The 23,530-nt window shown below is 35.2% G+C and overlaps 1 protein-coding gene across 3 annotated transcripts in view; it reads left to right on the top strand.

Annotated features, from left to right (window-relative positions):
• Positions 1–23,530, top strand: part of AGL (amylo-alpha-1,6-glucosidase and 4-alpha-glucanotransferase) — a 100,018-nt gene that overhangs the window by 24,029 nt on the left and 52,459 nt on the right. For all 3 annotated transcript variants that reach the window (XM_082382806.1, XM_082382804.1, XM_082382805.1), the window contains exons 3-11: positions 9,242–9,452; positions 9,995–10,161; positions 11,405–11,608; positions 18,314–18,495; positions 18,660–18,771; positions 21,862–21,985; positions 22,324–22,426; positions 22,522–22,619; positions 23,273–23,412. In XM_082382806.1, coding sequence (XP_082238932.1) covers positions 9,242–9,452; positions 9,995–10,161; positions 11,405–11,608; positions 18,314–18,495; positions 18,660–18,771; positions 21,862–21,985; positions 22,324–22,426; positions 22,522–22,619; positions 23,273–23,412 — 1,341 coding nt within the window. The remainder of the gene's footprint in view (positions 1–9,241; positions 9,453–9,994; positions 10,162–11,404; positions 11,609–18,313; positions 18,496–18,659; positions 18,772–21,861; positions 21,986–22,323; positions 22,427–22,521; positions 22,620–23,272; positions 23,413–23,530) is intronic.

Raw genomic sequence — 23,530 nt, 5'->3', positions numbered from 1 at the left:
TTCCACCTACTCCATGCAGCTTTTCCTTAATTTGTTATTATCTCCTTTCCTTGATTTCTGATTACTCAATGGGCGTAGAACAGTTAAGTGCTTAAGGATGTAGCAGTGTCTAAAAGCTTATATTGTCCAACTGGAGTTTAAGATCTGTGAAGATAGAAAGTATTACAAACCTAGTGCAGTGTACAACAGCTAATAAATCCTTGCTGGTTGATTACTAAAGTGCCAGTTAAAGCTAGCCAAGCTATTTGAAGAGGGAACTCTGAAGGGTTTATAAAATAAGAATATGGTGACTCTGTAACTCTGGTTAAAGCCAGTAAATTCATCCAAATGGTATAAATGGGAACATGTTGAATTTTTTTTGTGCAGTAATGATGTCATTGTATTATTTTAGAAGATAATTGTACTGTGAAAGATGAAGAGAAGGGACATTGGAGACAAGAAATCATGGAGAAGCCTATTTTAAAAACATGTCTGGTTTAACTACATCAGGGTTGAAAAAAAAGGGACAGAGTATGAGACATTTTAAAATTCATAAGACTTGGTGACCAATTAGGTGTAAAGAAAAGCTCTGGCAATTTTTGGTTCTTTCACCAAGCCCTTCTTCATTTTGCTTTCCTTTTCACTTTTCCCTAAGAAATGATTCCTGTGCATTTTCAAGGCTAATATCTCTATAGACTCTTCTAATTTAACAAGTACAAGACTGCATAATTATCTTTTCTAGCCAAATGATAGCCTGTCCCTGTATTTCCTATCTCATTTAGTGGCAAATAATGAATAAAATCATTATTCCCTAAACCTGGAATTCTTCCATTTTTTATGTAGGTTGGCCAAATTACAATTTCTATTTTTAAAAAGAAAATATTTATAAAGATTCCTTGATTAGGAGTCAAGTTTATATAGATTGAGTGGAGGGAATGAGGTAGAAAAACTTAGTTTACAGTAATAGTTTAATCACTCGTCTTGCCAGTTTAATTGCCTGCAAGAGGGACATGGCTAATCTGAGTAAAGTATTCCTGGTGTATGAGGAATAAGATAATCACACCATGTGCTGCTGCGCTAAGCTAATTTTAGCAAACCGAGCAATTAATTATGGAAGCTGACATACTCTAGGTATTCTGATGTTTCATTTACTGTATATAAAAATTTTAGTGTCAGGGATATGGATTAGAGGTCTACAGAGTGGCCATATATATATATATATATATATATATATATATATACCCTTGAGGGTATGTACTGACCTGTCTATTGTGATATAGAAAGAATAAGATTTATTTCTCTTTCTTTTCTCTCTTTCTTTCTTTCTGTCTACGTATCTACCTATCTATTTTTGATTTTTAAAGTCAACTAAGGGGAATTCCCTGGTGGTCCAGTGGTTAGGACTCTGTGTTCTCACTGCCAAGGGTCTGGGTTCGATCCCTGGTCGGGGAGCTAACAGCCCACAAGCTGCGCAACACTACCAAAAAAAAATTTTTTTTTAACTAAAGTAATTAAATTTTGCTAATATATGAATTGATATTGATGCTCTCAGTTTGTACGTCAGATGTGTTAATAACAAAAAAGATATATTCTGAGGAAACAGTGGAGGTTATATGTCTAGAAGAGGTTGACAGTCATACTGCCACTGGTTTGCTTGCATTATGTTGCCATGAATTACACTTTTACCTAAACCAGGTTAAGTAGATATACAAGCTATATTATCTTAAATAGTAGCATCTTTACAATACTTTGTAATGAGAGGTAGTGTAACAGTACATGCCTCTTTTACCTCAAGAGTTTGTCAGACTTAAAGATGAGTTAGAAAGTGTTTGAAATTTGCTGTTTGAGTTTTATCCTTTTCAGAAATGACACACAGCTTCTTCTATAGTATACTTAGAAAATATTATCAGAAAAAATAAACACAATCTAACTCTGAGGTAAACATGAGTATGAAAGTAAACTGCTTTTGATGGAAATTGATGCTGTAGAGCAGAGTTCAGCACATTTTTTTCCTGTAAAGATTCAGATAGCAAGTATTTTCAGCTTTGCAGGCCATATGCTTTCTGTTGCAGCTACTCAGCTCTGCCATTGTACTATGAAAGCAGCCATAGGCAATACATAAATAAATGGTGTGACTGTTCCAATAAAACTTTATTTACAGAAAGAGGGTATAGTTTGCCAACCCTTGCTACAGGGAGAGCATTTTGAATATGTATTTTTAGTAACACTTTCATCATATGATTTTACCCATATAAATGAATATCTGCTCACTTTTAAAAGTTGATAACAAAGTTTTCTAATCTGTTTGAAATCTACCAAATAAAGAATTTCAGTTGGTTTTCAGATCATCTCTTTAATATATAAAATGGGACATCTTCTCTTTAACTTGTAAAAGCAATTGATGTATGTCAAGGAAAATATTTATATTTACTAGCACATTTCAACAAAAATATTTACATAATTGATGAGTGGAATTGAAAAATTAAGGTCATGGACTAGTAAACATAGCTACCAAGAACTTTATCCATTGGGATTTGGGTATCTTTATGTCGTATTTTTTTTCAAATCTGAGGCCATTAAATCAAGTATCAAAATAAATAGGACTTGGAATCTTTAAATTACTTTATCAGACAATATTAAACCAAGACTTTTAAAATTAATGAAATTTATTTAATCACATTACTTTCATGACAGATATTACCAATATTAATTTTTAGTGAGAGCCAAAAGATTTGTTCCATTAATTAATAAATAAAATTAATTATTTAAAATATTGTTTATTTTATTTACATCTTATTTTTGTGTTTTATAAATTACATGATCTATTAAATTATCATACACGTATATTATATAAATAAATATTCATATTTGGAGACTACTTGTCATTTTTTTTCTGAAGGTAGACCACTGATCCAAATACTGTTTTAGAGGTTTTGGATGAATTTCAACCTTTGTTCTACAAGTTCTCTGAATCCTTGTGTAATTATAAAAACAATATTTGTATAAGCTGAACAAGGGACAGGTTATTTAGCTGTGCTCAGATGGCTAATCTCTGATATTTGTACTGTTCAAAATGACACCATTACTTATGTAATAAATTTAATCCTTCTTGCAAATATAAATATTTATGGTTCTCACAGTCACTTAAGTATTAAAACTTCACATTTTAATTCTTTGGGCAATTACTTCTCAATCTATCTCTTCATAATTATAGCTCTAATATAAAAATGTTTCCCAATTTTATACCTTTTTATAAATTATAAAAATGTATAAAAAGTCTTTTATTTATGCTTTTTGTTTCAAAACAAAATTGGGTTTATACTATCTAAACAATTTTGATACCTGCTTACAGTGTCATGGTGTGTGAATTCCACCTCCCTGCTTACTGCCACATTTCAGTCATACTTTTTTCCAGAAAGGATTTGAAAGGATCTATATAGATGCATAAAATATAAGAAAACAGTATAAGTAATCATGTTATTAAATATCCCTTGATAATATGATTTATAGTGGCTTTATAATATTCCTGCTTACAGGATACCATAATTTGTACCATAATTTAATCATTCCCAATCATTAGATATTTAGTTTGTTGTGAGTTTATTTAAGTATAATAAATGAAACTGTGATTAACATGCTTATATATAATATATGTTTATATCACTGGTTAATTCCTCAGAAAATAAATGTCTTTATGAAATGATTGAGCCAAAAATCTAAACTTTATTAATATTCTTAATATGTTTATGCCAAATTGCTTTATAGAAAAATTTGTGCATGTAGCTACTTGGAAAAGTAATTATTAGTTTCACTGTATAGTAAAAGTAAGAAGTAAAAATGAGTCCCTCAATTTTTGCAAAGTTACTTAATAACTACATTTGAATAATTTGTTTCTTGCTTGCTAAATCCATTTACTGTGAATAAATTTATATCCATATTTTGGTCCAATCCAGGAATATGGTTAGCAGAACTTATCATTAAGTTATCATTTTTTCCAGGAATGCCTAGAACTTCCATTCCCTCATATTATACGTATTGCAGTATATAAAACAGCATTCATATTTCTCTAGGGAAATACAGAAGTATTTAATTGGATTAGCATAAATTGGAAGAGTCCAGCATTCTCTTAATGTCTTATACTGATATCTTTTCTTCACAAAGATTATCTTACCCAATGTTTAATATTGTGGTGTAGAATTTACCACCTGTCAGACATCACTGTGAGAGATTTACTTCTATCAAAGAGCAATTTTAGACATGACTGAAATATATCTTCATGTTCTCTATTTCAGGATTTGCCTTGAACCAAACTGACATTCTTTATATATAAATAAATAGCAGTTCATACTCCTATTTCTGATTCATATCACCACAGCAGGGTTCATTGTAGCTGTCTCCCTTGCTTATTTGTAACATCTTTCTCTGACAGTGAAAAACCTGGCTCTTATCACCTTTGTTTTTGAAAGATATTTTCACCAGGTATAGAATTCTAGGCTGACAGTTTTAATCTTTCAGTACTTTTAAAGATGTTGCTCCACAACCTAAATGTCCATCGACAGATGAATGGATAAAGAAGATGTGGCACATATATACAATGGAAGATTACTCAGCCATAAAAAGAAGTGAAACTGAGTTATTTGTAGTGAGGTGGATGGACCTAGAGTCTGTCATACAGAGTGAAGTAAGTCAGAAAGAGAAAAAGAAATACAGTATGCTAACACACATATATGGAATCTTAAAAAAAAAAAAAAAGTGGTCATGAAGAACCTAGGGGCAAGACGGGAATAAAGACACAGACGTACTAGAGAATGGACTTGTGGATATGGGGAGGGGGAAGGGTAAGCTGGGACAAAGTGAGAGAGTGGCATGGACATATATACACTACCAAATGTAAAATAGATAGCTAGTGGGAAGCAGCCGCATAGCACAGGGAGATCAGCTCGGTGCTTTGTGACCACCTAGAGGGGTGGTATAGGGAGGGTGGGAGGGAGGGAGATGCAAGAGGGAAGAGATATGGGGATATATGTATATGTATAACTGATTCACTTTGTTATAAAGCAGAAACTAACACACCATTGTAAAGCAATTATACTCCAATAAAGATGTTAAAAAAAGAGATGTTGCTCCACTGTCTTCTTGCTTGCATTGTTTCCCATGAGAAATCTGCTGTCATCCTTATCCTTGTTCCTCTGTACATACTTGGGCTTTTTTCCCCTGTGGCTGCTTATAAGATATTCTCATTTTCACTGGTTTTGAGCAATTTGATTTTGATGTTCTTTGGTGTAATTTTCTTCATATTTCTTGTGTGGGGGATTTGTTGAACTTCTTGGATCTGTAAGTTTGTTGTTTTCACCAAATTTGAGAATTTTTTACCCATTATTTCTTCAAATTATGTCTCCCTTCTTTCTTCTCTCCTTTGAGGACTCTTTATGTTAAGCCACTTAAATTGTCTGATGCTCTTTCAAATTTTTAGATTCTTTTTTCTCTCTTTGTTTCTTTTTGCATAGTTTCTATTCCTGTGTCTTGAAATTCACTTATCTTTTTTTCTGCCACGTCTCACCATCCATTAAATCCATTCTCTGTATTTGTCATCTCAGGCGTTGTAGTTTTAATCTCTAAAAGTTTGATTTGGATCTTTTTCTTTTGTTTTAATATTTTCCATGTCTTGACCTAACTTTTTGAATGTATGGAATGCAGTTATGATAACTGAAATCCTTCCTTGTCTACTAGTTGAACATCTGTGTCACTCCTGGGTCTGTTCTCATTGATTGATTATTCTCCTTGTTATGGGTTTTGTTTTCCTCCTTCTTCATATGTCTCATAATCTTTGTTTGGATGCCAGACATTATTAATTTTACCTTGTTGTGTGCTGGGTATTTTTGGATTCTTATAAATGTTCTTGGTCTTTGTTCTGGAATGAAGTTACTTGGAAATATTATAGTCTTTTGAGTTTTACTTTTATGATTTGTTAAGCCAGTCTAGAACTATGCCCTTTCTAAGGCTCATTATTCCCCACTACTGAAGCAAGATCCTTCTGAACTTTCTACCCAGTGCCTCATGAATTATGAGTTCTCCTAGTCTAGCTGGTGAGAACAAGCACTGTTCCTGGTCTCAGGTATTTTTCTCAGAGACATGCACTGATCAGTACTCTTCTGAATACTCAAGGGAGACCTTTTGCAGATCTCTGGAGATCTCTGTGCAGCTTTCTCCTCTTCATCCACAACTCTCATCTGAAAACTCTAGCTGCCTTCATCTCCACAGATTCTTAGTTCCGTCTCCTCAACACAGGAAGTCAGTTGAGGTCTGCCTGGGTTCCTTCTCCCTGTGCCCCAACCTGGAGACTCTTTGAAGGTAGTAAGTAGGCAGGAGCAATTGTAGGGCTCATCTTGTTTACTTTCCGTCTCTCAGGGATCACTGACTTTTGTTGCCTGATATCAGGGTCTTGAAAAATCATCATTTCATATATTTTGTCTGTTTTTTTTGTTGGTGGTGGTGGTTTCTTTCTTTTAAGTTTCAGGGAGGGGGGTAAATCCAATCCCTGTTATTCCATCTTTGCCAGAAGCAGAAGTCTCAGTCCTTTAGGTCTCTGTTTCCTCTGTGTGGAATGCCCTATTCCAGATACCTGTGTGGTCAACTCCCTCACCTCCTCTTTCTGTTTAGCAGTTTTTTCTTGGATGCTGGACATTGTGAATGTTCTGTTTTTATCTCTGGATTTTGTTGTCTTGCTTTAAAGGAGTGATAAGTTTTATTTTAGAAGTCATTTACATTATCTGTGGATCAGCTTAATCCTTTTGAGGCTTGTTTTTAAGCTTTAATAGGATAGGTTTATAGTAATTTTTACTCTATTACTTAAGACATGACTCTCTTGAATACAACAGGTGTTCAACAAGGTCTCTTAACTCTGGCTGCTTAAAAATTGTAATGTATCCCAGGCCTGAGTGAGCTCTGAGAATTGTTCAATTTACAGCTCCCACTGGTTGTTCTTTTCCCAGCCTTGTGTAGTCAAACCCTACTCATGTACAGTTTAGTATTCAGGCAGACTCAAGATGACTCTAGGTAAATTCCTGGAGCTTTGTCTCTGCATAGCTCCCTTCTTGTCATACTCTGCCCTGAAAATTGCAGTCTCTTCACCCTCTGAAACTCTAATCTCTGTCTCCTCAACTCAGTGAGATTACTATTCCTGCTCCCAGTGTCACAGTCCAAAAAGCTCCCCTAGTCTGATAACTAGAAGGTTCATAGAAATCATCCTTCTCTCAGGTATCACAGTCCTCTCTACCTGTTTTTGAGAACAGTTGTCTCATGTAGTTCTTTTAGTTTTTCATCAGAGGGCAAGTCCAGTACCAGTTACTCCATTATGACCAGAAGCAGACATCTTCAGAAGGATATTTTTAACACACAAGATAGGTCATGTCACTCCTGCTTAAAAATGTTCACTGGCTCATTTCAGTCAGTGAAGAAGCCAAAATACTTACAATGACCTTTAAGACTCTGCATGATCTGGCTCCCCTGTTACCTTTCTTTCCTTGTATCCTACTATTCCTCCCACAGCTTATTCCAATCTAGCCATGCTCACCTTCTTGTTATTTCTGGAACCACCAGGCATGCTTCCATCCTAGGCCCTTTGTGCTCTCTGTTTCCAGTACTTGGTCAGCACTTTCTCTCCATGGCCATGGTGAGCCATGAGGCTAACTCTCTCACTTCTCTCACGCCCTTCAACTTCTCAATAACCATCCTATTTAAAGTTGCTACCGTCTCCTCACCATCACTCCTTTCCCTCCTTTTTCTTACACTGCTCTGATTTTTGTCCCTTAGCATTTATCCCTTTCTGACATACTACTTTTTCTTATTTATTTGTCATGTCCATTGTTTAATGGCTGCCTTCCCCCATTAGAACTCAAGCTTCACAAGGGCAGGGATCATTGTCTTTTTTGTTCCTTATTACATCATATGCGCTCAGTACATCATTTTTTATTACTTTGTTGGATGTTTAATAAATTAAGTATCAAAAGTATAAATATTACTATACTTCTTTCTTCTCAAAAAGTTCCTTACGCTTAAAGATTTTAACCAGCAGAACTAAATTTCCCTGCCTTCATCAGTTATTATTGCCCATCATTAATTAAAATGTTACACCCATGTTTAAAATATATATGCCTGAATTTCTAATAGACTTTACTATAGTCAGAATTTGTACATCCTAACAATTATAATCAAGGTTTAAAGTCGGCCTTGAACCAATAAAAATTTTTCTTTCATAGTAAAGTTATACCTGTAATGTGTTAACTTTTTTTCCTCTTAGGGCAAAATACTTGTAATACAGTACAGAAATCTCAGATATATTTTAAAGGAAATAGCCTAACTAAGGCAAAAGTGAGAATGTTTTGGCTTTCAGAATTCCAAGAAAGGCTTAAGTAACTAAACCATGAAGAGTAGGTTTAGAGGCAGTAGCATGCTGGAGTTGCTGGCGTTGTCTCACAAGAGCTGATCATGCATATCTCTTCCCAGTTCCATGTTCAGTGATGCCATCTTGGTAGCTTGAGATGGACCGTGGTGAGACTTGTTTCCTCCAGAAGTCAGCAAACACTGCAAATCAGGGTTCCTCACCACTCCTACCCCCGTCCCACTCAGCTCCACACAGCCACTTGTTAACCCTCTATTACCACATCTCTGGAGTTGAGCAGACATCAGGGACAACTGGTATCAGGGGCTCAAATGCCTCTAGAACTCCTGCTAGAAATCTGAATTCTGCCTCTCTAGAGGTTGACTTCTGTCAGGGAAGACTGGCTTGCTCTATCTGGTAAGATAGTGTCCCATGATACCTCCCAACTTTTACGTACTATCACAGACTCTGATACCACAGAGAAACTCACTTTCTCTGCTGCAGTTTGAAAAATACCAGCGAAAGTCTCTAGTTAGATGCCCACCTCTGAGCAGTTCAGGAAGTGGAAGGGAGGTAATCTTGGGGAATGGGATCATGTAAGAACTTGCATATCCCAAAGTAGCCATGCAACTAGGAATCAGTTTCCAGGAGAAGAAGAGAGGGACAGTACAGAGCAGACAGTTCTATGGTGTATACTGTATGTTAAAATACAAAATTAAGCTAAACTGAGATGCAAAGTGGTTCCAGAACAGCATTAAATATTTGGAGTTCTTTTAAACATAGTTGAGAAATCATTGTTGTATAATACTTTAAATAAAACATCTTTTTAATGTGGTAACTTAAGTCCTGCAATGAGTTTATTAAAATGTGCTTTTTGTTTAGGGTTTGAACTACAGTTCCGATTAGGCCCAACTTTACAGGGAAAAGAAGTTACTGTGTATACAAATTACCCATTTCCTGGAGAAGCATTTAATCGAGAAAAATTCCGTTCCCTGGAATGGGAAAATCCAACAGAAAGAGAAGATGATTCTGATAAATACTGTAAACTTAATCTTCAACAAGCTGGATCATTTCAGTATTACTTCCTTCAAGGGTAAGTCAGGTGTTCTGTATGTGAAAAAAAGAAGTTAATTTATTCTATAACTTGAAGTTATCTAACTTGTAAAAAGTTACCATATGAACCATGGCAGTGCAATTTTTACAAGGCTTTCCTGAGATGCAAATAGAATATGATCCTTCAGTTTCTAGGAAGTAATTGTAAGCCTCATTACATATTCAAACTATTACTATTATAAAGTAATGGCATAAATACTGTAGTCTTTTCATGCAACCTGATTATAGGATGCTATTTACTTAAGTGCCCTTGTTATTACTGATCTTAGTACACTTATTTTTCCTTAAAGCAATATTATTAGATATATATGTATATATTGTATTATGTCATTATGTAAAGATTGGAAAAGGATAAAACATGGCTTTTCTATTGTTTTATTGCAACTTTTTAAATGATTTTATGTGCTTAGAAATATATTTTTATATGGGACAATTTACTTTCCAATTAGAGAGTCAGACTATTAGATGAGAATTATTTTTCCTATCATTAATTGAGAAGTTTTTGTTTTGTTTTTTCCTTAGAAATGAGAAAAGTGGTGGAGGTTACATAGTTGTGGACCCTATTTTACGTGTTGGTGCTGATAATCATGTGTTACCCTTGGACTGTGTTACTCTCCAGACATTTTTAGCCAAGTGTATGGGACCCTTTGATGAATGGGAAAGCAGACTTAGGGTTGCAAAAGAATCAGGTAATGTCAGCTTTCTTTCTTTTCTTCTTCTTTAAAATAAATGTATTATCTTCTGTGATACAGATTTCAAAGGCTTTAATTCTTTTAATTTCATTCCTTAGTACATTTAGTAACATAAATAGAACTGTATGAAATTGTTGCTACTTGACCATTTTTGGCCTACAAAAATGGCAAATTTTATGGTTCAACTGCATAAATTAAGGAACTCTATGATAAAATAAGATTATTATTGTTTCTAAGACTTTACTTTGACATATAAAAATTAGTAAGCTACCAGAATGTGTTGGAAAATATATTATCATTCACTTCCCTGGTGGCGCAGTGGTTAAGAATCTGCCTGCCAATTCAGGGGACACGGGTTTGAGCCCTGGTCCGGGAAGATGCCACATGCTGTGCAACAACTAAGCCCGTGCGCCACAACTACTGAGCCTGCGCCCTATAGCCCGTGAGCCACAACTACTGAGCCCATATGCCACAACTACTGAAGCCTGTGCTCCTAGAGCCTGTGCTCCTCAACAAGAGAAGCCACCTCAATGAGAAGCCCTCGCACTGCAATGAAGAGTAGCCCCCGCTCACCGCAACTAGGGAAAGCCCTCGCACAGCAATGAAGATCCAACGCAGCCAAAAATAAATAAATAAATAAAATATATTATCATTATATATAATTTTAATTCAACAAGCCTTGATTAATGGTCTTCCATGTGCAAGTCATGTGCTGCCATACATACCAAGAGTAAAATGAAACTTAAGGTGTATTTTACTCTTAAGTAAAGGGTAATGTTAATTTTCTACTTTCGACTTGAACATAGAGTGAAGAAAGAAAAGAGAAGTTCACTGACATAACTAAAACAGAATACAAGTACTATGGAACATTAAAACTAGGAGAAAGATGTACTGATAAACTTGAATAGGATATATTTTCTACATATAAATATATCAATTCAAGAAATATAAATTGAACCCCTAATGGTAACTAGGCATTGTGTGTGATTTTTTTCAAATACATCGTCTCATTATCCCTATCTTGTATATGAGGACACTGATAATCCTGAAAGATTTAAGTAGACTTGCTTGAAGTCACTTGTGGTACAGCTAGGATTTAAACCCAAGTCTTTAACCCCTTCTCTGGTAGCATGGTTGCCTTGCCATTTAGAATTACTTATGGAAGTTTAACCTTACATTTTGCTTAGTTTTAGGTATGTTTTTTCTTATAGTGGTCTTTGTTTATTTTCTTGTGTTGCAGGCTACAACATGATTCATTTTACCCCACTGCAGACTCTTGGACTATCTAGGTCATCCTATTCCCTTGCTGACCAGTTAGAATTAAATCCTGATTTTTCAAGACCTAATAAAAAGTACACCTGGACTGATGTTGGACAGCTAGTGGAAAAATTGAAAAAGGAATGGAATATTCTTTGTATTACTGATGTTGTCTACAATCATACTGGTATGAGCTTCATTAACTACTTCTACTAATTTTAATGAGAATATTATATTCTAATTATTTCATTCCTTGCTGTTTTATATAACATAAATTTTGAAAACACAACTGATGATTAGGTGTCCTTCAATTTTAGAATCACTTTATACAGTACCACTTTTTTTCTTTCAAAGAAAACAGTGTTAGTTGAAGATATAATCAATTTGTAAGTATTTTACATGTGATGATTATAAAAACAGGAGTGTGATCATAGAAAAGACCACATATTTCAATTTACAGTATTAATACTTTACAGACCAACTAATGAATCCTATATAGCCATAGCTCTGGTACTATAGCATATATTTGAAAAAACTGAATGGTGTTATTTGAAGAGAAAATTATTGGTAAATTCTTAGAACTTAAATTTGAAAATTTTATCTTTTACATGTTAAAAGATATTATTAAAGTTAACCTGTTTTGGCTCCCAGGATTTCTTACCAGTATACAATTCTATAAAAATGTATCAGAGGTTTCCAGATGCTGATCCTCAGGAAATGACTGCTTCCATCAGCTATCAGAGTAACTGGGTCTGGAGAAGCCTCTGGCCCTGATCAGCTTTCAGTTTAACCCAGTGTACCTTGCAGATGCTCTTTTCTGTTTGCCATGATGTAGAAAAGTCAGGAAACCACTGATTTACATATGTAAACAACAGGAATTCCAGGTGGTACAAAACATTTAACAACAACAACAACAATCTCTGGTGTGTGTGTCATAAAATTGTTTTCCAAGTAACCATAGGAACTATGAAGATGTTCAAAAGCTCAAAGATTTGGTTCATCAATATAGATAATAATCTCTAATGATAATAATAAACAATCAAAGTTAGGCAAAGAAATAGGAACAATCTAAAATTTGTTGTTTCTGCATGCACCTGGAAACTCAGCATCAGGGTCCACAGTGAAAACTGCCTAATGTCTAAGAATTCAGTATTCTTCGCTTGAAAATTTGACCTTATTGATAACTACTTTGACATCTTTAATACTATTCACATCAAATTTATCAAACCACATAATGCCAGCGTACGAATTATGATATGGCTTAGGCAGCTGTAACAAAAAGACAGAAAAATATAGTGACTTAAGATTTAAATTATACTTATTTCTTATAAAAGATTAAGTAAGCATTCCAAGACTGGTGTGGTAGCCAACCCACGATAGGGAACTGAGTTCTTTCTCTCATGCTGCTCTGCTGTCTCCAGTACTTTGCTTCCATCTCTCAATCAAATATGGCCCCTCCATTTCTTTATATCACCTCTACCCAGTGGCAATGAGGAAAGGGAAGTAATGTCTTTTAAGGGCATGATCTGGTGTATATATCCCTTCTGCTCACATTGCACCAGATAGGATTTTGTCTCTTGTCACACCTAGCTATAAAGGAGCTTGCAGTGTAGTATTTTGTTTGTCAGCCATGTCTATCACTGAACCTTGAGAGTTCTGTTACTAAAGGAACAAAGGGAGTATAAGGTTTGGAGTACAGTCACAGACTCTGTCAGAGACTGTATTTTCTAAAGCATTTGAGAAATTCTATGTAATATAAAAGAAGTGAACGTTGCTTCCACCTTGCATGGAAAGTGTTGCGTATCATAATGTCCTTTCTATGAAATAGGTTTTCATTAAAAAGTTACTATCCAGGGAAAGTCAACTTCCAGAATGGCACTGTTAAGGGCTTCACAGACCCTCTACCCTTTAAAACAGCTATAACTGATGAGTATTATTTTTGAAAACCTAAAGTCTCCGAAAATTGTCCTAAGGGCATTCAGCATATGGAGAGACGTTTATTCAAGAATATCTACTAAACCTCAGAAAGAATAGCGAGAGTCTGTGACATCTGAACCACAACCTGCCCCTCCCTCCCTACCCTTCCCCAGTCAGAGTAGTGATAGGTCTGTTCCTAGCAGGTGCTGCCAAGGACACCAGGCTCCCTTTCTCCCTGGCTCCCAGTCTAGGGCTGTGGTTGAAAGGGGCAGGCTTCCAGCGTTTCTCATTCCCCCCTTTCAGCACTATGTTACGGAAACTATTCTAGGCAAGAGCAGATGAGAGGCCTGGGGCTCCCTTCCTCCACCCAGCCCCCACTCAAAGAGAGAACGTTCTACTTCATGCATGGCAGGTCAAGAATACTGGACCCTTGCCCCAGCTTGCTTGTGGGGTCGGGGTTCCACACCTGGAGAGGAAAGCCAAGAAAACCAGAGGCTCCTATCCCTGCCACCACTGGTGGAGCAGTGGCACAGGTGTTCTGCCCAGGGGAAGAGATGCGCAGTAAGAACAGAGTAAGAATGGAACTGACTTCATTTGGTACATAGCATGGGAAAGTTCAAGCCTATGAGCACTGTTGAAAACAACGGAGACTTTGGTGGTAAACAATCCAAAGGAGGCTGGTATCTTCATGAGAGCAACATGCTAAACCATAGGCCAGCTACTGGTCTAACAGAGAGAACCAGGGAAAGAGACAGCTAACAAGAGCCTTCTTGGGGTCAGAACAAGCCTCAAAGACAGGCCTCAAAGACTACCCATGCCAAGGGACCCAAATTTAATTGGATCATATTGTGGTGCAATTTATGCTCCAGAATATTATCAAAAATAATAGCACAGTCAGCCTGAGTAACAGCTCAGGAGAGAAATAGCTGAGTGTGATACCAACAGAAGCAGACAGCTTAACAGATTTCAGGGGAAAAGACACTTAAGAGAGCCCTGCTAAAAACCACCGTCACCCCAGGCTGACTACCTGTGGCCAAGGCTGCACCCTCTGAGTCGCAACATCAGGGTCTGCACACTGTGGGGGAAATAGACTTCCCTAAGATAGTCCAGACAAGTCACAAGCCAGCAACCAAAAAGACCTGGAGGGGATGGGATCAGTATCCAGATTTGCTACAATAATTATCTAAATCACCAATACTCAACAAAAAATTGAGACATGTAAAGAAACAGCAAAGTGTAGCCCTTACGCAAGAAAAAAACAGGCAACAGAAATCACCTTTGAGAAATCGTAGATGTCATATTTGAAATAGACTTTAAAGCAAGTATTATAAATGTATTTAAAGAATTAAAGGAAACCAAATTAAAGCAGTAAAAGAAAATATTATGATGATAGCCCATCAAAGAGGGAATATCATCAATAGAAATTTTTTAAAAGAGCCAAATGAGAATTCTGGAGTTGAAAAGTAAATAACCAAAATGAGAAATTTCATTAGAGCTGTTCAGCAGTATGTTTGAGTTGAAAGAAGAAAGGGTTAGTGAGCAGTGACTATGCAATCTAAAGAACAGAGGGAAAAAAGATAAAAATGAACAGATTTTCAGTGAAATGTGGGACATGGAAACACCAGAAGGAGAGGAAAGAATGGAAAAAAATACTTGAAGAAATAATGGCTGAAAACCTCCCAACCTCCAACATTAATTTACACATCCTAAAACTCAGGGACCTCCAGATAGCATAAACAAAAGAGAGCTACACTCAGACACATCACAGTAAACATTTTGAAGGCCAAAGATTTAGGGAATCTTGAAAGTAATGTCTTGAAAGGCAGAGATTATCAGAGTCAATTAAAAAATAAATAAATAAAACAAGATCCAAATACATGCTGTCTACATGCCACACACTTTAAATTCAAAGATACAGGTAGGTTGACAGTAAAAGGATGGAAAAAGATAAACCTGAACTGGTTAGTTTAGGAGTTCCCTCTCTGACTGCTGCTGAGATGGCTCAGCCTTGGGCATACACAAGGTCTTCCAGACTGCCAGAGGTGAATGTGATTTATTTTTAAGGCTGGCTTCCTAGGAGTCACCCTGGGTCAGAGTGTACTTCGTTGTTCACTCGGTGTGCCTGCCTCTCCCAGAATGAAACTAACCCCAGACTGGGATGTAAGGGGAGAGGGCATCTCCTATCTTGGCCACACCTGCCTGGAGTAGAGCACTGGGGTAGAGCTTCCGTAACACGTGGTTGGTCGGGTGGGATAAGGGAGCAGGTTGTGGTTCAAGTGCCACAGACTCTTGCTATTCTTACTAAGAATTAGTAGATTTTCTTGAATAAATGTTTCTCCATGTGCCAGATGCCCTTAGGACAATTTCCAGAGTCTTTCTTTACTGTGCTACTCTGGAAGTCCAGCTTTCATTTTTAATTTTGATATGTATTAAGACATAGTTTGGAGTTTAACTCCTCTTTCATATAGAATTAGAAAAAATACTTTTATTACCTAATGTTTAGAATTCTTTCATTTTACACTTGATTTTGTTTCATAAAATTGAGATAAGAAACAAAGTTTCAGGATTTTACCATGTAAAAAGTTGGGGTTGCCTTAGTATTTACTCTTAATAAACGAAAATCCAAATTGGATATATGGATGACATTGACATATATATCATGACATTTTTCTCTTATATAATCTTGAATTTCAGTGACTATGATGATAAATCTTGGGAAAACTATCTTGATTCAAATTTGGAGAATTATCAATTTAACTTTTATTACAACATCTCTGCTTCTTCTGTATTCTGTCTATTAAATAAATACTAAGTAAATCAATGACTTACTAAATGATTTATCATATAAGTGAAACTAAAAATAATAATGATTTTAAAACTCTGTAAGGATTGTAATGGTTCTCAGCTGAGTGAACAAGGCATGACCACATTCATCTCAGCCATAGAGCAAAATGGTTAGACTGCAGATTCTGAAGAGACTTGCCCAGTTCTTTTCCTGGCTGTGTGACTTTTGCTGAGGTACTTATCTCAGTCCCTCATCTGTCAAAGGAACATAATAGTATGTCCTATATCATTTGGAAGGGCATGAGGGTTAATAAATTAATGCACTTAACAGTTCCTGGCATATGGTAGGTATTGAATAATTGTTACTACTTTCCTGTACATTAACCACTCCTGAGCATGAATTTACAGGGCATTAGTCCATTTTAAAGATAAGCAAAATGTGTTTAGATTTTATTTGTTTATTAATAAATTAAAACAAATTATCTCCAATGTTGTAAACACTTGAAATACCTTGCAAAACTCCTGATTCTGATTCTGAATTTACTGATACAAATGGGTAATAAGATACAAGCTACACCCTTGTTCTTTGAGTATATTTCTTTTAGCAGTTTCTCAGCCTCACTTTTATCGGTTTTATCGAAACAATATATCTTATTAACCTTTCAAGGTTAGCTATACAAAGAGGTTGCCTATGAGAGAACTGAGTTTTCTTCCATCAGGATTGTCTAAGCAAAATTAAAAACAAAAACAAACAAACAAAAAAACCCTTTCTAGAATGAAGGCTCCATGAGCTCCTGAACCTTGCTCCCTTATTTGCTACAGAATATCTAACTCTCAGAACAGTACCTGGGATATATGACACTTTCAGTGTAGATATATGTGGACCTATGAATGGATTTTGAGTTAACATGCTGTCCCCAGGCAGTGCTATCATCAGATGCTTGGGTAGATTGTGCCTGGGCCTCAGCTGGAGTCTGGGCCAGTTTGAGAGATGTACTGAGAAGAGTGGGTGTGATGAGTAAGGGCATGTTGAAGGAAAGAGAAGGACTAAACTGTAGCAAACCTCCCTCCAGGGTTTAGGGGAGATGAGAAGGAAAAAAGAGGGCACAAAAGAGAGAAGCAAAAATTTAAAGCAACCAAGATAATGACACCTTTTGTAAATCAAGGAAGGACTAATCAGTAATGACAAATGTTGTAGAGATTGAACGTGATGAAAATGAGAAAGTAACACTAAATTTCATGATTAGGAGGCTGGAGTAATCTCGGTGGAGCACTGGCTGTAGAAGCAGATTGTAGCGGGAGAAGGAATGAGAGTGTGGGGAGAAAGTGGAAGCGGTAGATACAGGTTGGATTTTCAAGACGTTTGGTCTCAATACTAATAGACCCTGCAGAACTTAGAGAAATAACTGTGTTTAAATAAGGTGTGTGTTTGTAATCTTAACTTTGGGGAGATACAAGCATATTTAAAGATCTAGAGGAAGGAATCTCACCTCCCTCCCCCCCTCAAAAGAAAAAAAAAACCCACAGGAATACATGATACATAGGAAAAAAAGATATAAATGACATTTTGCGTTCTAAGGATAAGTAAGAGACAGAACCTAGAGCTTAGGTGGGGCTGAAGGAGGGCCCTGTCACTCAGGAGACAAGAAGTAAAAAGGAGAAGCTCCTGGGGAAAGTAAATGTTGGGGGGCTCTTCTGCCCTAGAACCTAACAGCCGGACACTGAAAAGCCTAAACCAGAGTTGAAGATACAGGTAACTTTCTGCTTTAATGAGGCCAGAGAACTTGAAGCAGGGCAAAAGCCCAGTCTGCCTTAAGGGAAAAGATGTCCTTTAGGTTTAGAAGGAGCATTCCAAAATATAGTTCACCCAAGGACCATCAAAAGAGGCCAAGGACAAGACCCTTCTTAACTCCCACTACAACAGTAAACAATTTATACAATGGCATTAATAAATGTGTTGATCCTATTTACTATCAATTAAAAACTCTTACAACAGGAAAGAAAAATGTATGGTGAAATAGATAATAGGATACCACAACCAAAAAATTGTTTTCATACTACAATATCATTATAAAATATTGACATCTAATATATAAGAAAATGAGTGATAGATGTTGATATTTTATTTTACCTTTAAACTTAACTTCAGTTTAATTACATGATATTCCTTTATGTTTCCTTTTTCTTTAAGCTGCTAAAAGTAGTTGGCTCCAGGAACATCCAGAAAGTGCATATAACCTTGTGAATTCCCCACACTTAAAACCTGCCTGGGTCTTAGACAGAGCACTTTGGCATTTATCCTGTGACGTTGCAGAAGGGAAATACAAAGAAAGAGGAGTAGCTGCTTTGATTGAAAATGATCATCAAATGAATGTCAGTATGTATAGAGGAATACCACTCTAAAACAATAGCAGAATTTCTAAAATGTAAAATAAATGTGTGGTTGAAAATCATTTAGAACCTGTCTTTTAATATGCTAAATAATGTTTAGTAAAAAGATTTTAAATGTGTATATTTTAACTATTGATATTTTTCAGTGCATTCGAAAAATAATTTGGGAGGATATTTTCCCAAAGATCCATCTCTGGGAATTTTTCCAAGTAGATGTTGACAAAGCAGTTGAGCAATTTAGAGGACTTCTTACACAAGGTACAGGATATACACTAGAATGTTTCTATCGATTTTAAGAAATTTAGTATTACTCTTGAAGCGATAACTCTTCTCTTGGTTAACACATTATTAAATCTGTTATTATTATATGATATTTGCATTGTTTTTGATGCTCTAAAACTATGATTCTGGAAGCTATCTTAGAGTTAGCAGAGATATCTAAAGGGCGTGTTATAATACATAATTATTTCCCTCAGGGACTGTTTCTTACATTGATTCCTTAGCACAATGCTCAGAATACCGTAGAGCTCAATATGTATTTGTTAAATGCATGAATGGCAGGTAAGTAGAGCAGAGTATTTCAGCTGCCAAAGACTCAAAACAGGCTTTGAAACTGAGAGATGTAAGTCTTCTATTGGCTAACGTAGGAATCTTAACTGAGGTAGAGGGGCTTCTAGCTGATGGTGCCTACCATTAAGGCTACCTAACCACTAGTGAGACTGACTCAGGTACTAGCCAGTAGCAAAGATAAAGAAACAGATCTTCAGTTAAGGACATAATTAACCTTAAGAAGTTAATCATTGTGTCCCTGACAAAGTAGGATAGAAAAAAACATGCTGAAAGAGAAATTAAGGTTTTTAGGAGGCAAATAAGAAAAATTATAAAGAATGTATCTACAATTAGTATAGGACAACCTAACAGCAAGGATCTTTGATGGCTAGAAATCCTCTTCCTCATCCAGAAACTAGAGCTTGTGTAGGACCCAGAAATACTGCCTTCAAAGTAGAAGTCAGTATGACCTGAGGCCCAGGAAGCTTAGGGTCAGATTCACTCTCTCAACTTTCACAATTGTGTAACATCTTAATATATGAATTTTTTATATTAACTTTCCTTCATGTTTTATTTTACTGAAGAGCCTCCATCTTCCCTTCCCTCTGATGTTTATAAGCTGTATTATTTATTTGCAGTAATGTGCAAAAATATAATAAATGGAATGTGTGACTTCCTCTCCCCCAAAACCTACTTATTAGAAGGAACTATCAATTAATAGTTTCTTGTGTTTCTTTTCAGACTCTTTTTGAAAGAAATTCCAATTTTATCTAATTAGATATATATAAATTATATTCATAAGTTTTATATTTATATCTATTTTATACACACACAAATAAAACTATAGCATACGGACTGTTTAACAACTTGTTATTTTAGTTGACAGCATGATCTTATTACAGCTAATTATTTCTTTTAACCTCTAGATAGCAATACACTGTTTTAGAGTACTTGAATTTCTTTAGCCTTTTAGATAGATTATTTGCAGTTCATTTCTCATTCATTCAATACGTATTTACTGAATCAACTGTTATGTGAAGGGCACTCTTCCAGACGTGGGGATTCAATGGTGAACATAGTAGCAAGCCCTTGCCCTAGGGGAATTTATATTCTTATAAGCAGTACTGTAGAAAATATATCCTTGTACATGTTATCTTTACTTGCTATGTGAGTAAATCTGTAGGACAAATTGTTAGACATAGAATTCATGGGTCAAAGGGTATACAGATTTCATGATAAATTTATGATAGATATTGTCAAATTGCTTTTCAACACAAGTTGTACCAGTTTACATTATCACTAATTATACCATCACCAACGTTAGATACCATTAATCTTTATAATCTTTGTCAATAAGGGAAAATATTCATTATTTTAATTTACATTTCTTTGCTTATTAGTGAAATATCTTTTCACATGTTAATTAGCCATTTATAGTTCTTCCATTAATTCCCTGTTAATGTTCTTTCCCTATTTTTCTACTGGGTTGTTTGTCTTTTTCATATTGACTTATTATTCTTTGTGATTCCTTATTATAGTGGCCTCAAATATATCCTCCTAGTATGCTGTTGATCTTTTAACTCTTGTTTATGGTGGTTTTTTTCCCCAATGTAACCAAATTTGTTGATCTTTTCTTTTATGGCTTCTGATTTCACATTGTGCCTAGACCTTCAAACAGCAATCTATGTTTTCTTCTGATAATCTTATTTATGTTTTACTTTTAAATATTTAGTACACCTGGAATTTATATAAAGAAGATATTTAACTTTATTCTTATTTTTAAAAATGATATTGAGTTGATAATTCATCCTTTTACACTGATTTGGGGTACCACCATAATACTTCATAATGTATAATCATACACTAAATATACATGCACCTGTTAGCTGTGCTATTCCAGTGATCTGTCTTTTAGTCTACCAGTACTAAAGACTGTTTTATAATGTACACCGATTGTGTAGCTTTTTCTATTTTTTAAACACTTCTTGGCATTTTTCATGTATGTTATTCATCTAGATTAACCTCAGAAACTACATATTAAAATCTATTTAGTTTGGGCCTTTATAAGCCATTGCAAAATCTCTTTAGAATAAGCCAGGTATTAATTAATATAAAATCAAACCCAGTGGAAGCAATTCTGCACCAATACCTGATTTATTAGGAACAAGTTCCAGAAGAAGAGTGAAAATTCCCCCCACAAAATGTTTATTTACTTTTTTCATTTTTTATTATTATATAAGAATATGCTTGTTGATGAAAAGGAAAACAGTATAAAAACAAACCTGTGTGCTTCTTTCAGAGAAAGTCAGGTTGTTAATATGACTTACTTTTTAGAACAGAAAGCAATCTTTGAGGAAAAAAAAAGTCCTAATGTTAATGTATTTGGTAGCACCTGTGAAGAAAATTTGTACCATCAACATCCTTAATGCCCTAAAGAATGTATAGAATAACTGAATGCCAACTGAGGTAGAAAGATGGGACTGAGGTTGAACTGGTAGGAATTGCTGTGTTTTTCTTTTATAGTGTTTTTGGGTTTTTTTTCCTCAATCAGTCAGTCTCTCTCTCTCTCTCTCTCTCTCTGTCTTTTCTTCCGTGTGTGTGTGTGTGTGTGTGTGTGCGCGCGCGTGTGTGTTAGATGGTGTGCAGGAGGATGGACAGGGAGGTAGGAAGGATGCTTATGAAATAAACATATGTTTTATTTTCCAAGAAAAAACTATAAACTAAAAATTTGGAATCAGTAACAGTTATAATCTCCTTATGCATATCTGCGTTTAAGATATAATATTTTCTTTCTTTCAGAAAATAGGAAAACAACAAAGCCTGATCCAAAACAACACCTTAAGATTATTCAGGATCCTGAATACAGACGACTTGGCTGTACTGTAGATATGAACGTTGCACTAGCAACTTTCATACCACATGAGTATGTTTTATATTTTACTACATATTAAAGAGTAATATTACTTGTAAACCTTTATGGATAGTATTATTTTCATGCTATTGTTAAAAGCCTGAATAGAAAATAAAGTAATTCACCATAATTCTACTACTTCAAATGCATGACATTTCCCCCCTTGTCTGTGTGCCGGTCCGTGTTCCTATACATAAACGTAAAAATGTATACAATTGGAAAACTTCTTCAGCCATAATTAAGATCCTGATGAATATATTTAAAGTTTCTATGACCATTATTAGAAAATTTTTAAATGTAGAATTTGTAAAACCATTATATAATGTTTGTATTGCTTTATCTGCTTCAAGTAATGGGCCAGCCGCAATTAACGAATGCTGCAGTTGGTTCCAGAAGAGAATTGAGGAATTAAATTCAGAGAAGCATCAACTCGTGAACTATCATCAGGAACAGGTTTTACCTACTTCTTTTGAACTGCTATTTTTCTTTGAGTGTTAATACTGTGTTTTGTGGTTGTCATTGATGTAATATAATTTCACGTTTTCTAGGCGGTTAATTGCATTTTGGGAAATGTGTTTTATGAACGACTGGCTGGCCATGGTCCTAAACTAGGACCTGTCACTAGAGAACATCCTTTGGTTACCAGGTATTCCATTTTTGTTTTCTTCTCATTAAAGGTTAAAAATTGAAAATTGTATTACACTCTTCAAATTAACCTAAATGTTTCCTTTAATGTGTGACTCAGTACATTTCTTAAATTGAAATAGAAGTTTTGATCTGGTACCTAAGCTTAATATTAATTAATTTTGTTAGGCAAATCTTTAGTTAGAGAAACTATCATTATTATGAACCAATTTATAATCATTTACATTCATGTTTCTGGAGGACTGCATACTTACTAATAAATTCAACGTTAATCAAATTAAGCAAGCATTTAGCTCCTTATACTTTAAGTAATGTACAACATAGATTAGGCAACTGAAGTGTAGTAAAAACCTTTGCAAAATAATGTTAGTACCTCAGTGATTTTCTTAGTAATTTTATGAGATTTTTTAAGTTATTATTTAGAATGTTAATCAGATATGCTATAATACTAACTCAGTTTCTCAAATCCTACTAGATTTACTCAAAATGTCTACTGACGATTTTTTTAACCTATATTGCAGTTTATTTCCCATAAATGGTGTCAAACTAATCTTTTCTATTCTATTCACTAGGGAAGCAGTTTAATAGTGCTAATTCACATTCTCTCCAAAGAGTTTCTCTGTATGGATTTCATACTTAATTGTATCTCCCTAGATATTTTACTTTCCCTTTTGAAGAAACGTCCCTCTCCACAGAAGAATCTATGATTCATGTCCCAAATAAAGCTTGTTTTCTGATGGCACATAATGGATGGGTAATGGCAGATGATCCCCTTCGAAACTTTGCTGAACCAGGTATATTATCTTTGTTAACTTCTCTATGCATAGGGAAATAAAAGTTTGTGGCAAGCTCAAAATATAAATTGTTTATTGATTTTTTCCTCCCACTATGCTAGTGTTTTTAAAACTATTT

This window comes from Balaenoptera borealis (genome assembly GCF_965194805.1).
Source record: "Balaenoptera borealis genome assembly, chromosome: 1".
Lineage (NCBI taxonomy): Eukaryota > Metazoa > Chordata > Mammalia > Artiodactyla > Balaenopteridae > Balaenoptera > Balaenoptera borealis.
The sequence above is the reverse complement of the archived record's forward strand: the minus strand, read 5'-3'. Positions and strand labels throughout refer to the sequence as shown.